The 16,112-nt window shown below is 33.8% G+C and overlaps 1 protein-coding gene across 1 annotated transcript; it reads left to right on the top strand.

Annotated features, from left to right (window-relative positions):
• Positions 1-4,321: 4,321 nt before the first annotated feature.
• On the top strand, positions 4,322-12,459 carry LOC122587960. The gene is made up of 12 exons (XM_043760112.1): positions 4,322-4,450; positions 4,987-5,027; positions 9,978-10,116; positions 10,224-10,491; positions 10,595-10,691; positions 10,793-10,923; positions 11,023-11,107; positions 11,208-11,355; positions 11,463-11,644; positions 11,749-11,869; positions 11,999-12,187; positions 12,283-12,459. Exons 1-12 carry the CDS (start codon positions 4,322-4,324, stop codon positions 12,457-12,459), a joined length of 1,707 nt encoding a protein of 568 aa, XP_043616047.1.
• Positions 12,460-16,112: the final 3,653 nt, after the last annotated feature.

Here is a 16,112-nt window from a genome sequence, read left to right as displayed (position 1 = left end):
TTTTTTGAAACAATCGTTTTTCAAGGGTGTTTTGTCAAGCAAGTTTTCGAAAAAAAAAATTATGAAACAGGGTAAACCGGTAATGTAAATACCGGTTTTGAATTTTTGGCTCGAAACCGGTATTTGCATTACCGGTTTCAGGAAAAGTACATTTGAAGCCGGTATTTCGATTATCGGTTTCAGAATTTTGCAGAGTGATGTGACAAGCCATAGTACGAATGATGACCGTTACAGTGGACCTTCGCACCAATTTCGAAACCGGTATTTTGATTACCGGTTTCGAATCTAATATGTATATATAATTCGGGTGTTTATAGCATTTGTAACATACACATCTTTGGAGCATTTGTTTATTTAAACAAAACTTATGGCTTCTTCATCGTCATCTGACCCATCATCACTTCCTACAGTTACATTTCATGCATTGAAAGCGCAATGTAAAGAGGATATAGACGACGGGTATGAACTTTACCACAAAATTAATGATTGTAAGCTTCTTATGGAACAAAGAAAGCTCGAGTATAAGAAGAAAATCAAAGAAATAAGGAAAAGGGGCAGCGGAATCATTATAAGTGAAGAAATGCATAGTGGATATCTTGATACGACATTACCAAGTAGCGACAAAATAACTTTTGAACTTGAGAAATTGCTAAAGTTGATTGACAAAAAAATCGACTTCGCGACATATTATAAATTGCAAGCTGAAGATGGTTTCAATTAAAAAGTTTATGTAGTATTTTGAATATGTATTATTATTATCTAAGTTTATGTATTATTTTTATCTAAGTTTTATATCGTTATTTTGGGTATGTATTATTTTAATGTAAGTTTTATATCGACCTTGTTCTTTTTTATAAAATATCGATTAAACAACATTATGAAAAACAGATATTCGTTAATAAAAACATAAAAAAAATTTACAGATATTTATTAATAAAAAAAATACATAATATAATCTATCTTTGACCCCCTGTTCCACATCCTAGTCGATCGGTACGATCTCGGCGACTTCTTCGCGGCTCCACATTTTGTTGTTGTTGTCGTGGTTCTTCCTCTTCTCCTTCTCCTTCTTCTTCTTCGTCTTCTCCTTCGTCATTTCCCAGATTTGTAACTGGCTGTTGGGAAGAACTTGGATAAGGAGAGAAGTCTTGCATCAGATAAGGAGAGATGTTTCGTGCCGGTTGACCAGTTCCGTGAAGATCAGATGCAAAATAATTTGAAGGGATATCTAACAGATTAAGTGGTGGTGCATTCGGGGTATAATAATTCAGGTTTTGGGATCCCGCGCAGAAGTTACCCGGGAACATTTGTTGGGTTGCTGAAGTTGAGGCTCCAGCTTGTGAGTTACCCGGTTGGTAACTTTGAAACCCCGAATTTGGTGACGGCCTAAACACAGTTTGGGTATTCAAACCGGAAGGACCACCACCCCAATAAGAAGGACCGGCACCGGAACTGGAAGGACCACCACCTTGATAATTTTGGGAGGGAGGTATTTGAAATGGACGTGACTCAGGAAACGACCAATTTTGGGACGTATAATTCATACGTTCTTCCTATTGAGTGAAAGAATGCCTCCCTTGGTATTGTTCTAAAATCCGTAAACAAATGACTTATCTTCATATTTGCTTCTTGATGTAGACGAGCTCGTTCGTCTACCTGTATCAAACCCTCTTGCTGCGTACATTTAAATATTATAACAACTTAATATTAATTAGTAGCAAGTTTTATTTAACAAAAAATATACTTACATAAAATTGTTGGGTAGCCCCCCAGAGAGGGTATTGGCCTGGAGGCTGTTCCTGGCCGGGCTTACCGACTGTTAAGACGGTACGCTCTAGATACCACTGCATATAGCCATCCACAAAGGTGGTCCCTCGGTCTCCTTGGTGGATCTGCTGTTGTCGGTTGTCCCACTGGTCGATATAGTCGGCGTGTTTTACACCCCAATCTAGGTCTCCCCTTTCGGATTTTGATAAGGGACTTATGAACAGTTGGTTCCAACAAACCAAAATTAGATGGAACAATTTGTATCAACCCAAACTGTCTAGCAACTCTATGTGGTAGATGAACCTCCACCTCATCCCAAAAGACCAAGGGACCCATATATCTCCATATGGTTCGACCAGTCTTACAACTCGCATGGAGTAGGTTGATGAAGTGGCTATACGGAGTCCATTCGAACTGCATTAATTAAAAAGTATTAAAAGATATTAAAACGTATTAATTTTATAACTTACAAATTAATAAGTACATAAAATATTAAACGTATTAAAGAGTATTAAATAGTATTAAAGAGTATATTAATTATTACCTGGTCATGCGTGAGCGCATTGAAAAAAGATCAGTATGAATTTAGAAAGTGTGTCGGTGTATGAAGATTTGAGTGGTCTCCAAACTACTTGTTTGCTAAACAAGTTTGGTAAGCATACAGACTGTCTCTTTCCTCTTTGACTGGCGTCACGCGTGGGGCAATGCGTGGGAATCTTTTCCACGCCCAATACTGCAGCAGCAACAACAAAGAGCCCGTCAATACCCTTTCTATCAAGCCAAGTCCCCTTAGACAGGTTTCTATACAAACAACAAAGAGCTGCTGAACCCCAGTTCCTTCGACCTTCTTTGCTCAAGTCTCCCAGGTTCCTCAACAAGTTCAAACTAACATCATAGGTGTTAGGATCAAGAAAAAGCTCTGCACCAATCATAGCTAGAATAATCCTTCTAGCCATGAATAGACACTCCTGTTCATCTTCCTCATCGAACCCGACAAAACTAATGTGCGCAGCCAACGAGTGAAATTTTATCTGACTGTTGCTCAAGTTGTCATGATCATGTTCATCTGTAGGGAAAAAACCCAAATACTCCAGACACAGGCTGTTCCAATAATCTACATTTCAGGTTTCTGAAACCTACTCACCAGTCACCACTGGTCCCTGTATGGGTAAACCCCATATCACCTGCACATCCTGCAAGGTGACAGTCGCTTCACCGATAGGAAGGTGAAATGTGTTGGTTTCCGGATGCCATCTCTCCACCAACGCGTTGATCAAAGAATGATCAATTTGGCAAATACACGCCTTGAAGAGCTGGAAAAACCCAGCATTCCTGATATGGTCAACAACTTTGTTGGGCACACCAACCTGCATTACTCTAGACAGTCCTTCATTACCTTTTCTACAACGTGGCACTGTCACATCACAGTCATGGGAGATGTTGTATGAGCGATGATCATTTGGAGCTTGTAACCACAACAACTCTGGGTTTCCAGGACCACAGCTAACATTAACGGATGCCATTTTTGATTATGAAAATACTGCTTTTGTTGATGATAAATGAGTGAGATATTTGCTTTTTTGCTTATGGAAATATATGTTTGCGTGATTTGCTATGTGAAACATGTATCTGTATATATAATACTATCTGCGTAAATTGTTTCATAAATGCATGGGAGCAGTTTTGTCTTGACATGCGAAACCGGTATTTGAAAAACCGGGTTCGCGGTGTAATGTCACATCAATGTCAGCTCATCCTGCTCGCTTACTGTTTCGACTGCAAAAGCTGTTTATTCTGAAACCGGTAATGCAAATACCGGCTTCAAAGGTCCTTTTTATAGAAACTGGTTTCGAGCCAAAAATTCGAACCCGGTAATTGCATTACCGGTTTACCCTATTGTATAAATTTTTTTTTAAAACTTGTTTGACAAAACACCCTTAAAAAACGACCGTTTCAAAAATAATTTCTAGCAAATGCAAGATGGCTGCTTCCTATGATGGATTTCCTGGTATGTCCTAGACTAAAGAGTTTGTATTTGTCAATCATGTAAACCTACTACTGATGATGATTCACTAATCTGTTAATATATATGTTTTTAAGAAACCTTATGTTTTTAAGAAACCTTGTTTCTCCAGTCTAGAGACACTTGTTGATGTGAAGCTGGCTTTCATGATATTGTTGATTGTGAGTTATTCTTTTTTGCATTTTTCTTTTAGTTATGCTTCTTAAGTTATTTCATGAGCCCAATCAACCATTTCAAAGAAAACCTTAACAATAACATATTTCCATCCATCATCATCATTCATCACCGCTGTCCACCACCACAGCCCATAACAATCACCACCACCACCGTCATCAATCACCAACACCATTGGCACCAATCAGGGATTATCAACACTAATCACCACCAAAATCATGTTCCACCTTTGCAACCTTCTTTTGTCGATGAAATTCTCTTTCTAATAATCAATATGCAACCTACATGTTTGTGTTTAGTCTTCTAGAACTTGGATATACGATCCTGTAAAATTAGTTGCTTCATCATTTTTCCTTTATGGGTTTTTTGTTAAATGTTCGTCTTCAAACTGTTGTGTTTGCATTATATTTTCGCACAACATGGATGAATGAACTCCTTTTCAACTTTTTGGCCCCTGTTCTGTTTAGTTTGCTCATAGTAATTCTGGTATGTTTGGATATTAGTTTGGTTCTAATTGATTGATTGTTCGGATATTGTAATATGGGTTTTGATCGCTTGATTTTTTGGGTCCTTATTCGGATTCAAGTATTCAGCCTCAAAAACATCTACTTTTTGCCATAACACCAGCTACTTTGACCCATTTGATGAATTTGGGCCTTGTGCCCTTCTACTTCTTACCATCCGCATAACATCTTTTAAAACTGGACTAATTACTTGCAGAATGGGCATCAGACTCGTAGGTCCACTTTTTGTTCCAAACTAAAGCATCATTGACCAATTAATGGAACATATTAGGCATATGTGACAGTAATAGACTTCAATAAAGACGATAATGCATTTAACTTCTGCTCAAATAATCCATACAAAAGCATGTTTGTCCAATTAATGGATCAGTTTAGACATATCTGACAATATTAGAATACTATAAAAGAAGATAATGCATTTAAGTTTTGCTCAAATATTCCATATTTAGTGCAGCATTATAACTCTTGTCACTTGGTTATTTGGCTTTATCTGTATAGGTTGAAGAGATGGCTAGATTTGCGTTCGAGCCCTTAAGCTGGTCAGTGGTCACTTATTGATGATATTGGTGTCAACTTGGTTGCTTTTGGTGTTAAAAGCAACCAATAGTTACCGTTTGAGCTTAAGCTAGCAGTTCAATTCCGTTCAAAAAAAAAAAAGTTACCAGTTCAAGCAGGTTTAGAATCGGATGCCTCTGTTATTTATTTAATTCTTTAAGTAATCATTTTGGCTATACATATTGGAATACAGTTACAGTATGTACTTGATCACTCCTTTCTTGTAATCAAAGTTACAGTATGTTCTTAGAAAGCTCCTTTCTTGTTATAAATTTTCCGTTAGCCATGTAAATGGTTTTTATAAGCGTTTATGGTTTTATCTATAAGGGGGCAAGTCCTAACAGCCAAACCCGACAAATAGAATCCTACTTTAGTTTCGTTTTAGGTGATGCATTATGATTGCAATTAAACTGATTGGATATTTGTAATGAATAAAGATTTACCTGAAATACGTATAAGTTATAACCTGCTCTCACCATTCATCTTGGAATAAAATGTAGAATGAAGCTTCCAAGTCATAAACTTTAAATAAAGAATGGAAGCTGGTCCATTTCTAGGCTCCTTGACAAAACTGAAACGAGTTCAATCCCCTTTGTTTTAAGAGTGTTGGAAGAAAAAAAATACAAGTGTTTATGGTTTGGTTCATATAATAATGAGATCATAATCGAACCAAATTTGTTACTACAATGGTGCCTTTATGACTACTATGCCATAAAGGCAAGGTTATTATGTTAATAGTTTTTGGAGAAACTGATGCAAGTGTGCATGAGATTATTTTGTGGTGTCAAATGTATCCGCCGCAACGTGTGGGTACCATGCTAGTATATGTTGATAATATATGGTGGTGTTTGTTGTGATGTTGATAATATTGGAACTGGATCGATGAGTTTTGGAAGAACATGATATGATAGGTTCCGTACAATAAAGAGAAAGGTGAGTATGACAACCATACCGGGAGAATATACCAAACTTTCTAGTAAATTCAATGAAATATGATATCATTGTCAAGTGGGGAATTTGTATGGCAACTATCACCCAACCAAAGTGGTTTAATTTGTACGCATGGAAATTGCTTTGCTTTTCAAACCCACCAATATAATGGTGTTCCTTTTTATAAGTGTTCTTCATTAGGTTATAATTGCTTTTTATGTCTCATTATTTTGTATCTAGCATTTTCAACATTGAAAGTTCAAACTAAGTTACTAACTAAAAATTGCTTATTATATAAATAAAAATTGCCTACTATATAAATATAAATTTATGATATAAAACGGTCTTGCTCTAAATCCTCTTATGGAGTCAAGCTGATTCACAAGAAGATTTGAAGATAACAAACAAATTCAGAAATACTTAAGTCTTTAGTTCTGGAACCGAGTCAGCTTGGAGTAATCCAAACCGAGTCAGCCAGAACATCTTCATTGTAAATATAAGAAGATGATATTGTTCAAGCTGCATCAATTAGAAAATTGCACTTGGTCTGAAGTCGAAGATGAAGATCAAGGATAGAAGGTCAAGCTGATAGGTTAAAGTCAACTTGGTTCTTAAAGTCACCTTGGAAGGTACACACACAACTTATAGTATTGCAAGTGCTCTAATGTTGTTACACAATTCCGGATAACTATCACTTCACTAGATAAGCATCAAGAAGGACATTCTTAGTGGCGGTTGGTAATTGTAAACATTCTATGAGTTTTCCATTCTCATGTGGGAACAAAGAGGACAATGTCACTATCATCCAGTACAGATCTTGCATAAGCCATTGGATTAAAATGCGTGGAAGACAATGGTCGGCATCTAAAGCATGGTTGATGCCTATATTAACCAGCCTTAGAGTCTTAAAGGTCTGTGCATTTATTATATATTAACTCTCACAACGATTTGAGCAATCAGCTTAGATCCGTGTTGTGTTCGTATACTCAGCTTAGGCTAGTAAAGTTAATATAGAGAGTTGTAACTTGCTATTCAACAAAGTAGTTAGGTTTCATAGGTATTCCTGTTCCATGACTACTTGTAATTCTTTTTATTCATCAACAAAAGAATTAGTTGAAAATAATTTACACTGTTTTCTTGGACTGCACTTTACTTTATTGTCTTTAATTTTTGTTCTTTATATTTTATTGTCACATATTCATATAACTCTGGATTGATTATATACAAGACTATTAAAAAGACTTAATATTCCGCATTAATGTAAAAAGTCATATTGTTATCTCCTTGGGGACCTATCAATTGGTACTAGAACAGGGGTTTGTAATCGCAACCACTACGACTACCATCACTACTACCACCACGTGTTACCGACAACACCACCGCCGCTACTACAATGCTGTATCGTGCAGGATATTACCAGTATAAAAAGGTTATTATTACAATGTCAAAAAACTTATCAAATAAATAAATAAAAAAAAGAATAATAGCTATAAAAGGTAACTTAAAAGTCTTTAACTAAAGATGCTTATATACAACATTTAAATCACTTTAATTTTTTAATTACTCATGAAAATCAGTATCTGTTACACACCAATAAGGTTTGAACTTGGAATCTCATATATCCAAAGTTCTTTTTTTTTTATTTCTTTTGAAAGGATCCAAAGTTCTTTGATGTAATGTTTTCAAGAGATAAACATGAATCGATCTTATAATATATATATATATATATATATATATATATATATATATTACAATTATTTAGTAATTTAGTATGACAAAAATGGTAAAAAAAATTTTTAAAAAGGCAAATTTGGTTGGTGGTCGAGAATTGGGGGATGAATGATGATAGTGCCATGTATATACCTAACTAGGTCATTTTATATTTTATAAGCACTTTAGATTTCATATGTAATTATGTAATATTGATTGCCATGGGTGAATATGATGACGCTATAAAATGTGTACCTAATTAAGTAGTGACATTATTAGATTGTCTACTTGATTCCACTTTATACCCAATTTTATTCTATTTGCCAATCAAAGTATTATAGTCATATATGTGTGCTAATCAACGTAAAGTATCTTGATTAATGATTACAATAGTCAAAAACATCATTACACATTTAAGCTTTAACGAAATGCATGGGTCCTTTGTAGTTTGTACCTAAAAGTAAAATGTCATAGCCACTGTCATAGTATCATATTAATAATACCCGGATAATACATCTATATGTGGATTAGATAATGATCACGTGTATGCAAATTCATATTTGGGTAAACTCGACCTCACCTATCTAAGATTTGTCTAAAAACACTATCCTTAACCATTCTTTTTTTTTTTTTCTTGTATCAATATTTAGAGTAATGATAAATATGTTTAAAAGTATATGTCTGACAAATATACTTAAAAATATATTTCTAATTCATTCAGTTTTTAACATATGCATTTCACATTTTTTTTCAATAATGTTTATCGTTGATTTGTTATCTGTTACCTTTAAACCTATATTTTGGACACATTAATTATTATTATTTTTTTATTACTATTACATCATCTTACCTAAAAGTAAAATGTCATAACAACTTTTCAAAAAAATAAAATAAAAATGATGCTGTAATAATTTTACATATTGAACTTAAGAGTTGAATTTCTTTTACTTCCATTTTACCAAACTCATTTCATCCACTCGTAATAATACAAATAATAATAAAAATTAGGCAAGTTACTTTTACAATCGATCAAGTATTTAAACACCTATTGACATGTAAAAAAGCTATTCTCCAAGTATACATTGGAGTTACTTTAAGGCTTTTGTAATAGATCATAAGTTTTATGATATAGCACCATGCACGTTTGCAAAAGGGCACGATCCCTTTAACCCCACTATTTGAGCCCGACACTTAACTCGTATCCTCGAACTAGTATCATATATAAGTTAAGTTTCAAAATTAACCGCAATTTACAACATATATGGGTCATAGTAATGTCATACATTTTAACAAAAAATAAGCAATGTAAATTCAATTTTAGTTAGGTGTAATATCAAAGAGAAATGATATCCGTAACATTATATTCCGTATATATTTTTTTTGCAAAGTGAGTTTCAATTCAGACATATTGGAGGCAATTTAACATTATATTTCTGGACCTCCAACCCCCTTTTCATAGAAAATACTTATGAGATAAGAACTCCAAGGCTCAAATCCGAGACCTTGGGTAAAATCACGCCCGAGGCCTACATAGTGGATTTAGAAGATATTTCGTATATAGTATTTATAATAACATTTATATGTTAAAAACTTACAATCTGTCATATATAAGTGATATGTTACTGTAAATTAATTAAAAATTGTGATAAAATTTTCATTTTTCAATATTTAATCGAATAGCTACACAAACTCTATACAAGTACGAGTATAAAGAAAAGAGTATTTGCGTGTCTACTAAAAAAAGAGAAAGTTGTCCACCCAAATGTGAACTTTTTGGGGTGGGCAACTGTGGACCGATCGAAGCTTCTGTTTAACGGGGTGTGTGATGAAATACATCGGTGAATGAGATACAGCTGGAATTTGGGCATGCACATTTTTAGCTCAATTTTCGGTGTCTACCTCTTTTTTTTTTTTTTTTTTTAATTTCTCTTGAAATGTTTCGGCATCTACCTGGCAAGCTATGTGTCCGCGTTACTCCTCCTACCAAGTGTTATTAAATAATAATAATAATCTACCAATATATATATAATAAGGTCATAAATTCATCTTTAAATAAATAGGAACTCTTGGATGACTTTCAACTTTGATTTACAATCATCAAATCAAAATTAATTATTTCAACTTTGTAAAATGACAACATTAATACTTTTAGTTTATATGATTATAAAAAAAAACCCCTTAAAAATCTTTTCATAAACCGTCCATATAGTTTTATTACCGTAAATATAGTTTTATTACCTAAATATATTTATTATTATAAATTATAAATAATAAAAATAAAAAACTATGTAAAGGCGTGTAAATGTTGCTGATGTTAATGACACCAAAGAGTCATGGACTATAAGGGTTAAAGTTGTTTTGCGGTGGAAACAGACATTCAAGAATTATCCTAATGTTGTGTCCAGCCTTGACATGATCCTAATGGATGAGCAGGTATATCTATTTACTTTCTATAACATCAGAAATCCCGTATGTTTTTATTGTTTACATATTATTTATTTTATGATTCATATATATGTTTTATATAATACTAAATTTAGGGTACTAAGATTCAAGCATCCGTCAAGAAAAATCTAATCTCAGACTTTGAAAGTATTCTTGAAGAAGGAACGGTTAGAGTTATAAGTGATTTCGGAATAGCTTCAAACTCAGGAAGTTATATGTTGGTTAATCATCCATACAAGATAAACTTTTGTAAGTCAACAAAGGTAAAAATATCTACAGATTTTGAAAATACCGTGGATCCTTATATCTTTCCAAGCTTCAGTGATATGTTGACAAAAAACTTGGATACTCGTGTTGCTTTCGGTAAGTTGATCATGTTTTAATATTCCACCTATATTTCTAATCAGATACTTTTGTTGCTTTCGATAATTTCACTTCAAATAATTGTTTCTTTTTTTCTTTACAGATGTTGTCGGTTTGGTGGTATCTGTTGATCCTATGATTGTTACCCACGATGCTGGTAGAGATAAACACAAATTAACTCTAGAACTTCAAGATCTAAGGTATTCTTCTTTTATCTTAGTATTGTTTTACTATCGTATCTTATCAACCAATATACTATTACACATATTTATATGAATGGTTATAATCTGAATACGTATAGCGGCAATAAAATTGCATGTGCTTTATGGGACTCATATGATGTTCGGCTAAGCAAGTATATTTCAGAAAATCATTCTGCTGATTTACCAATTGTCATCTTTCTACACATGGCAAAGTTGAAGGAATGGAATAGTATGTGTTATTACGTTGGTCAATTTATTATTCTATGCTATACACATAAATTATTCTATACTTTAGGCCATTCTAGTCAACTTATATTACTCTATGTAGGAATGCCTCAGATAAGTAATTGTTTGTTCGGTTCAAGGCTACATATCAATGATCATATTGGTCCGATTGTAAGCTTCCAAGAAAGGTACTATAATGACATTGACAATATGATTTATAGTTTAAATAATTAGTTAGACTTCAAATATATTGATAAATCAAAATCACTTTCTCTTTTATAACTTTAGTTTGAAGAATTCGGATGTGGGTGTTGAGTCCTCAAAAAAAGCAACAGAAATCATTGCTACCACTGTTATAGGAAAACCAGAGGATTACTACCTTAAATTCCCCGTTGTTACTATTGATGAAATTCAAAAGTACATAAAGCAAAAGAAGGTTAACTCAATACTTATGCCTTTTATTTTTCTTTAACTAATTTTGATTTTGTCATTTAGTTCCTATTAATTTTAAAGGCTTATATTCTTTTAATTTGTTTATATTAGCAAATTGGTTTATCCATTATTGAAACTACTACCAATATTCAAGATGATGTAGGCTGGTATTACTGGTCATGTCGAACATGCCACAAGATTGTTAACCGCGTTGATGATGAAATTGATGTTGATTCTGACGGCCATCCATTTGTTTGTGGAAAATGTGGCTACGTTTCAGAAGTGTATGGAAAGTAAGTTATATGTATACATTGAACGTTATAATCACCACGTTATTTTTCCTATAAACACAAATGTTATCTTTTTTATCTCTTAAACATTTGGTATATTATTTTAGGGTGCGTGTTATCATTCGAGTACAAGATTCAACTGGTTACTCATCATTTGTCTTATTTGAAGATCTCATTGAGAAGCTGATCAACCGCAGTCACACTTGGCTTATGGAAAAGATATCCAAGGTTTACAATTTTTGTTAATTTTTTTTATACATATAAACTATTATTTGTAATATTTAATAAGTACTTATTTTTATAAACTACGATGATTGTACATAACAAAGGTCCATCTAACCCCATGTCTTCCAATAGGATCAAAACCGTCAAATCTTCCCTGAAGAGCTTAATGTCCTACTCGAGAAGAAGTTTGTTATCAAAATTCAAATATCTTGGTTCAATTTGGAAAATGGGTACACTTCCTACACTGTTCATAGATGTACACATGATGAAAGTGTTATTGAAAAAGTCTTTATTGGACCCTCAAGTAATGAGAACAATAAGGTGAAATTTCTACAACAAAAACTCTTTAAATTATTCCAACTCTGTAAGTAGATTATAATCTAATATAGAATTCTATGTTGTTACATCTAAATCAGGTTGATACACTTAGTGATGATGTTGATGCAAATGATGTTGAAGTTGCAACGCCTACTGCAAATGCTCGAAAGCGCCCAATTGATATAGATGAACAATCCACCGTCTTTGATGGCTCCTCTACATCCTATGCCCCAGTGGATAATCTTAAAATACCAAAGACAAAGCATTTGGAGTAGTTAGCTGTAGCCATTGATCATCGTTTAGACAATTTAATAATTATGAGAGTCTTGCTTGTCTCATTCGTTTACACTTTAAGCTGTTGGATTTGTCTTTTTTATTTTTCTTTGATACGTTTTGTCATCAATTTAGGTTATGTTTGATTTTTGAATTCTGAAATCTTCATACTTAAGTTTTGCTATTTAATGTCATAATTGTTTTCGTATCTATAGTTTCTATGTTAATTTTTTACTCTTTATTACCAGTCTCCTGCAAGTTATCCTATATCTATGTTTTTATGAACCCGTCAAGGAGCCAAAAGAAACCAACAGATTGTCAATCCTGCAGGAAACGGCATATCAATTCTTATGTACAATCAACTACAAACTCACTATAATAGAACTCTATATATCTATCATTTATTAAATGGCATAACAGCCACCTGTGTTTGAGGTTGCAATGTATGACCAAATATTTCTTGTGCACCTGTAGCTTGAGCATAGTACGCAAATGCAGTTGAACAAAACAGGATCACACTAGAATCACCAAGAAAAAAATGACCATAACTGAACTTAAGTACCAGATCATGATGAAAAAAAGAATAACTAGAAGATAAATAGATAAGTTAACAAAACTATGCATAATAATGTACGCGATATCAATGATTAATCTACTTCTCCACCTTCATATATCGAGCCAAGTTCTCAAGCAGCCGTGTCTCCCTAATTAGAAAAGTGGCTTACTGTGTTAGAGATACCTCTGTTGACACAACCTACTAAAGCACCACCACCATCAAGACAACCTCCTCCAAAGCTCCAGACTTGATCCGTTACAAAACATGCACAACCCAACCATTTTAACAAATGTAGTTAGATACATTTGACCTATTACGCAACTATTTCGACCCACCCTTTTAACGCATGTAACAACACCAAAAATAAACAGAGCATGCCTTACAACTCCTGAGATTGCAACACCAAAATACATTTTATTTGTTACTTTTAAGTAGAAATCATCATCAACTGTTGATCCAACTCGAATTTCCCTTCCAAGTTTAACCATACAATGACCAACTAAAACAACGCATACAATGAACTTACAATTAAGCACCCACCATGAAAATATACAACGACGACTATAATCGAAATTTGACATCACATGAACCGACAATATTTATTACCTTAAAGTCCTACAAGGCAAGTAATATATAATATTAGAATTAGAATTACCATATTTTATATGATTTTTCTTTGATTTACTTTTACAATAGAATCTTCCCAAATTTCAATTAAAAAAAAAAAAACGTAAACAACCCATGCTCCTATATATATATATACATATTAATAAAAATCAGCCAACTCTTACATTAATTTGTATGCGTACTTGACATAAGCATTCTACAATTATGGATATTCCTGAGAGCTCCTCTGCTATAAAAAAACGAAAAGTCCATCAAACTCTGATAAGTAGTAAAGTTTTATTCATCATCGACTTAATTTATTCATTGTTATTCTACCTTTATATGTTGTAAGATTCTATGGTTTACAAATAATGAATATGTTCGTTAAGTTTTTGGTTTTAATTTTTATGCAGATAACAATTTCATGATACCGTCATTCATTCAACCTAACAATGAAGCTCCTACACAGTCAAACACGCCCAATATCCAACATGCTGCTACTGCTGGTACAATAATTCCGTCATCCACGTCTCTTTCTCATATCGCCATCACAGGTATACAAACTAATTATTACTGAATCAACTTACTACTCAACCAATTTTAACTTCTCTACACCCTTCCAACTAACATCCACAAAATATAATAAACTACTTTATGCAGATAACAGGTTCATAATACCCTCAAACTGTAGAGTAATTAGATCTAACAACCACCATCCTTGCCAGTCAAACATGCCCAACAACCTAGACAATGCTATGTCGGGTAGAATAGCTCAATCGTCAAACAATGTCAGGAACGGAACAACCCAACAAACTGGTAAACAATTCATTAATGTGTTTTTTAAAATTTTTATCACTATATATATATAGTATTAACAAAGTCAACAAGCAATCGTTGTCTATATATATACTTAACCCTGTCTTTCGTAGTTCATTCTCAAATCATGCCTTCAGTTTCCTCGGGTCCTTCAAATCCAATCGCAAAGGAAACAAAATAACGTGGAAGACCATGTAAAAAGATACAATCTACTATCACAAACACTACCACAACTGGATCAACGGAACAAAGAGGTAAACAATTCATTAATATGTTTTCTTAAACTTTTAACACTTTATCTCTAAACTAAAAACAATGTTTCCATGTATAATTAATCCTATCTTTCATAGTTCCTTCACAAATCATGCCATCAATTCCTTCAACTTCTACATACCCGGTCACAAAGGAAACAAAAAAACGTGGAAGACCACGTTCGGATAAAAAAAAATATACACTTCACTATCCCAGACACTTCAACTGGCGATCCCAAAAGATTTAAAGGAATTTCAACGAGTAAACATTTCCTTCACATAATAATCAACGCTTTGTGTTCAATAAAATCAAGAATTCTGTTCATTTGTTTTTATTTTCCCATCTTTTTGTATAGATTATTTAGATGTTGGTGATGCAAACAAGATTTGCTCCCTGTGCAATGCTAAGGTCTGGCTTGGAGAAGCAATGACAAACAATCAAGATTTAAAAAAGACCTACTACTCCATATGTTGTTACAACGGAATGGTTGAATTACCACCTTTACATCACCCACCACAGATGCTCATTGACCTATATGCTGGCCAAACAGAAAAAAGCCGCAAGTTTATAGAAAACATACGCCGATACAATATGATGTTCGCATTTACTTCAATGGGAGGCAAGATCGATCACAAAGTTAATTCCGGAGGTGGTCCGTATGTCTTTAGAATGCATGGACAGAATTATCATCTTGCAGGCACCTTACTTCCCGAGGATGGTGACTTACCAACCTTTGTGCAACTGTACATATTTGATACAGATCATGAAGTCACTCACAGGTTCAATGCACACAAGTATGATCACAGCCTAATCCATATTTGAAATGCTCATATATTAAACCTCTACACAAATGTATAATCAAATTTAATTTTTCAATTGCAGGTCCAAAGAGAAAACATCAACCAACAATAACTCATCATCAGATGATTCAACTCTTGAGTTTTGGACTGTCCACGAGTTAAAGGAATTACTGGATTTTGTCAACCCGTTGGTTAAGCAATTCAGAACAGCACGTGACCGATTCGGCTCTAATCCAAACGAAAAGATTAAGCTTCAATTGAGAGGAACAAGAGAAAAGGATGGTAGGCAGTATAACCTACCAACGTCAAATGAGGTAGTTGCCCTCATCATAGGTGACATTGACGGATCCAGTGAACCAAGAGATATCATTTTGGAGACAAAGAGCCGCCAACTTAAGCGTATTAGTGAGTTACATCCTTAGTATCTTGCCCTTCAGTATCATCTGTTATTTCCTTATGCAGAAGACGGTTACAGAATGGATATTCTACATCGTGGTGTCGAGGCAGAATAAGGCTGAGCATGCGACATTTTGCTGCCTATCATATACAACAAAGAACCAATGAGGTTTCTTTGATATTACGTGCAAGAAAACTGTTCCAACAGTTTCTGGTTGACATTTATACC

The sequence above is a fragment of the Erigeron canadensis genome, chromosome 1, assembly GCF_010389155.1.
Source record: "Erigeron canadensis isolate Cc75 chromosome 1, C_canadensis_v1, whole genome shotgun sequence".
In the NCBI taxonomy this organism is placed as follows: domain Eukaryota; kingdom Viridiplantae; phylum Streptophyta; class Magnoliopsida; order Asterales; family Asteraceae; genus Erigeron; species Erigeron canadensis.
The sequence above is the reverse complement of the archived record's forward strand: the minus strand, read 5'-3'. Positions and strand labels throughout refer to the sequence as shown.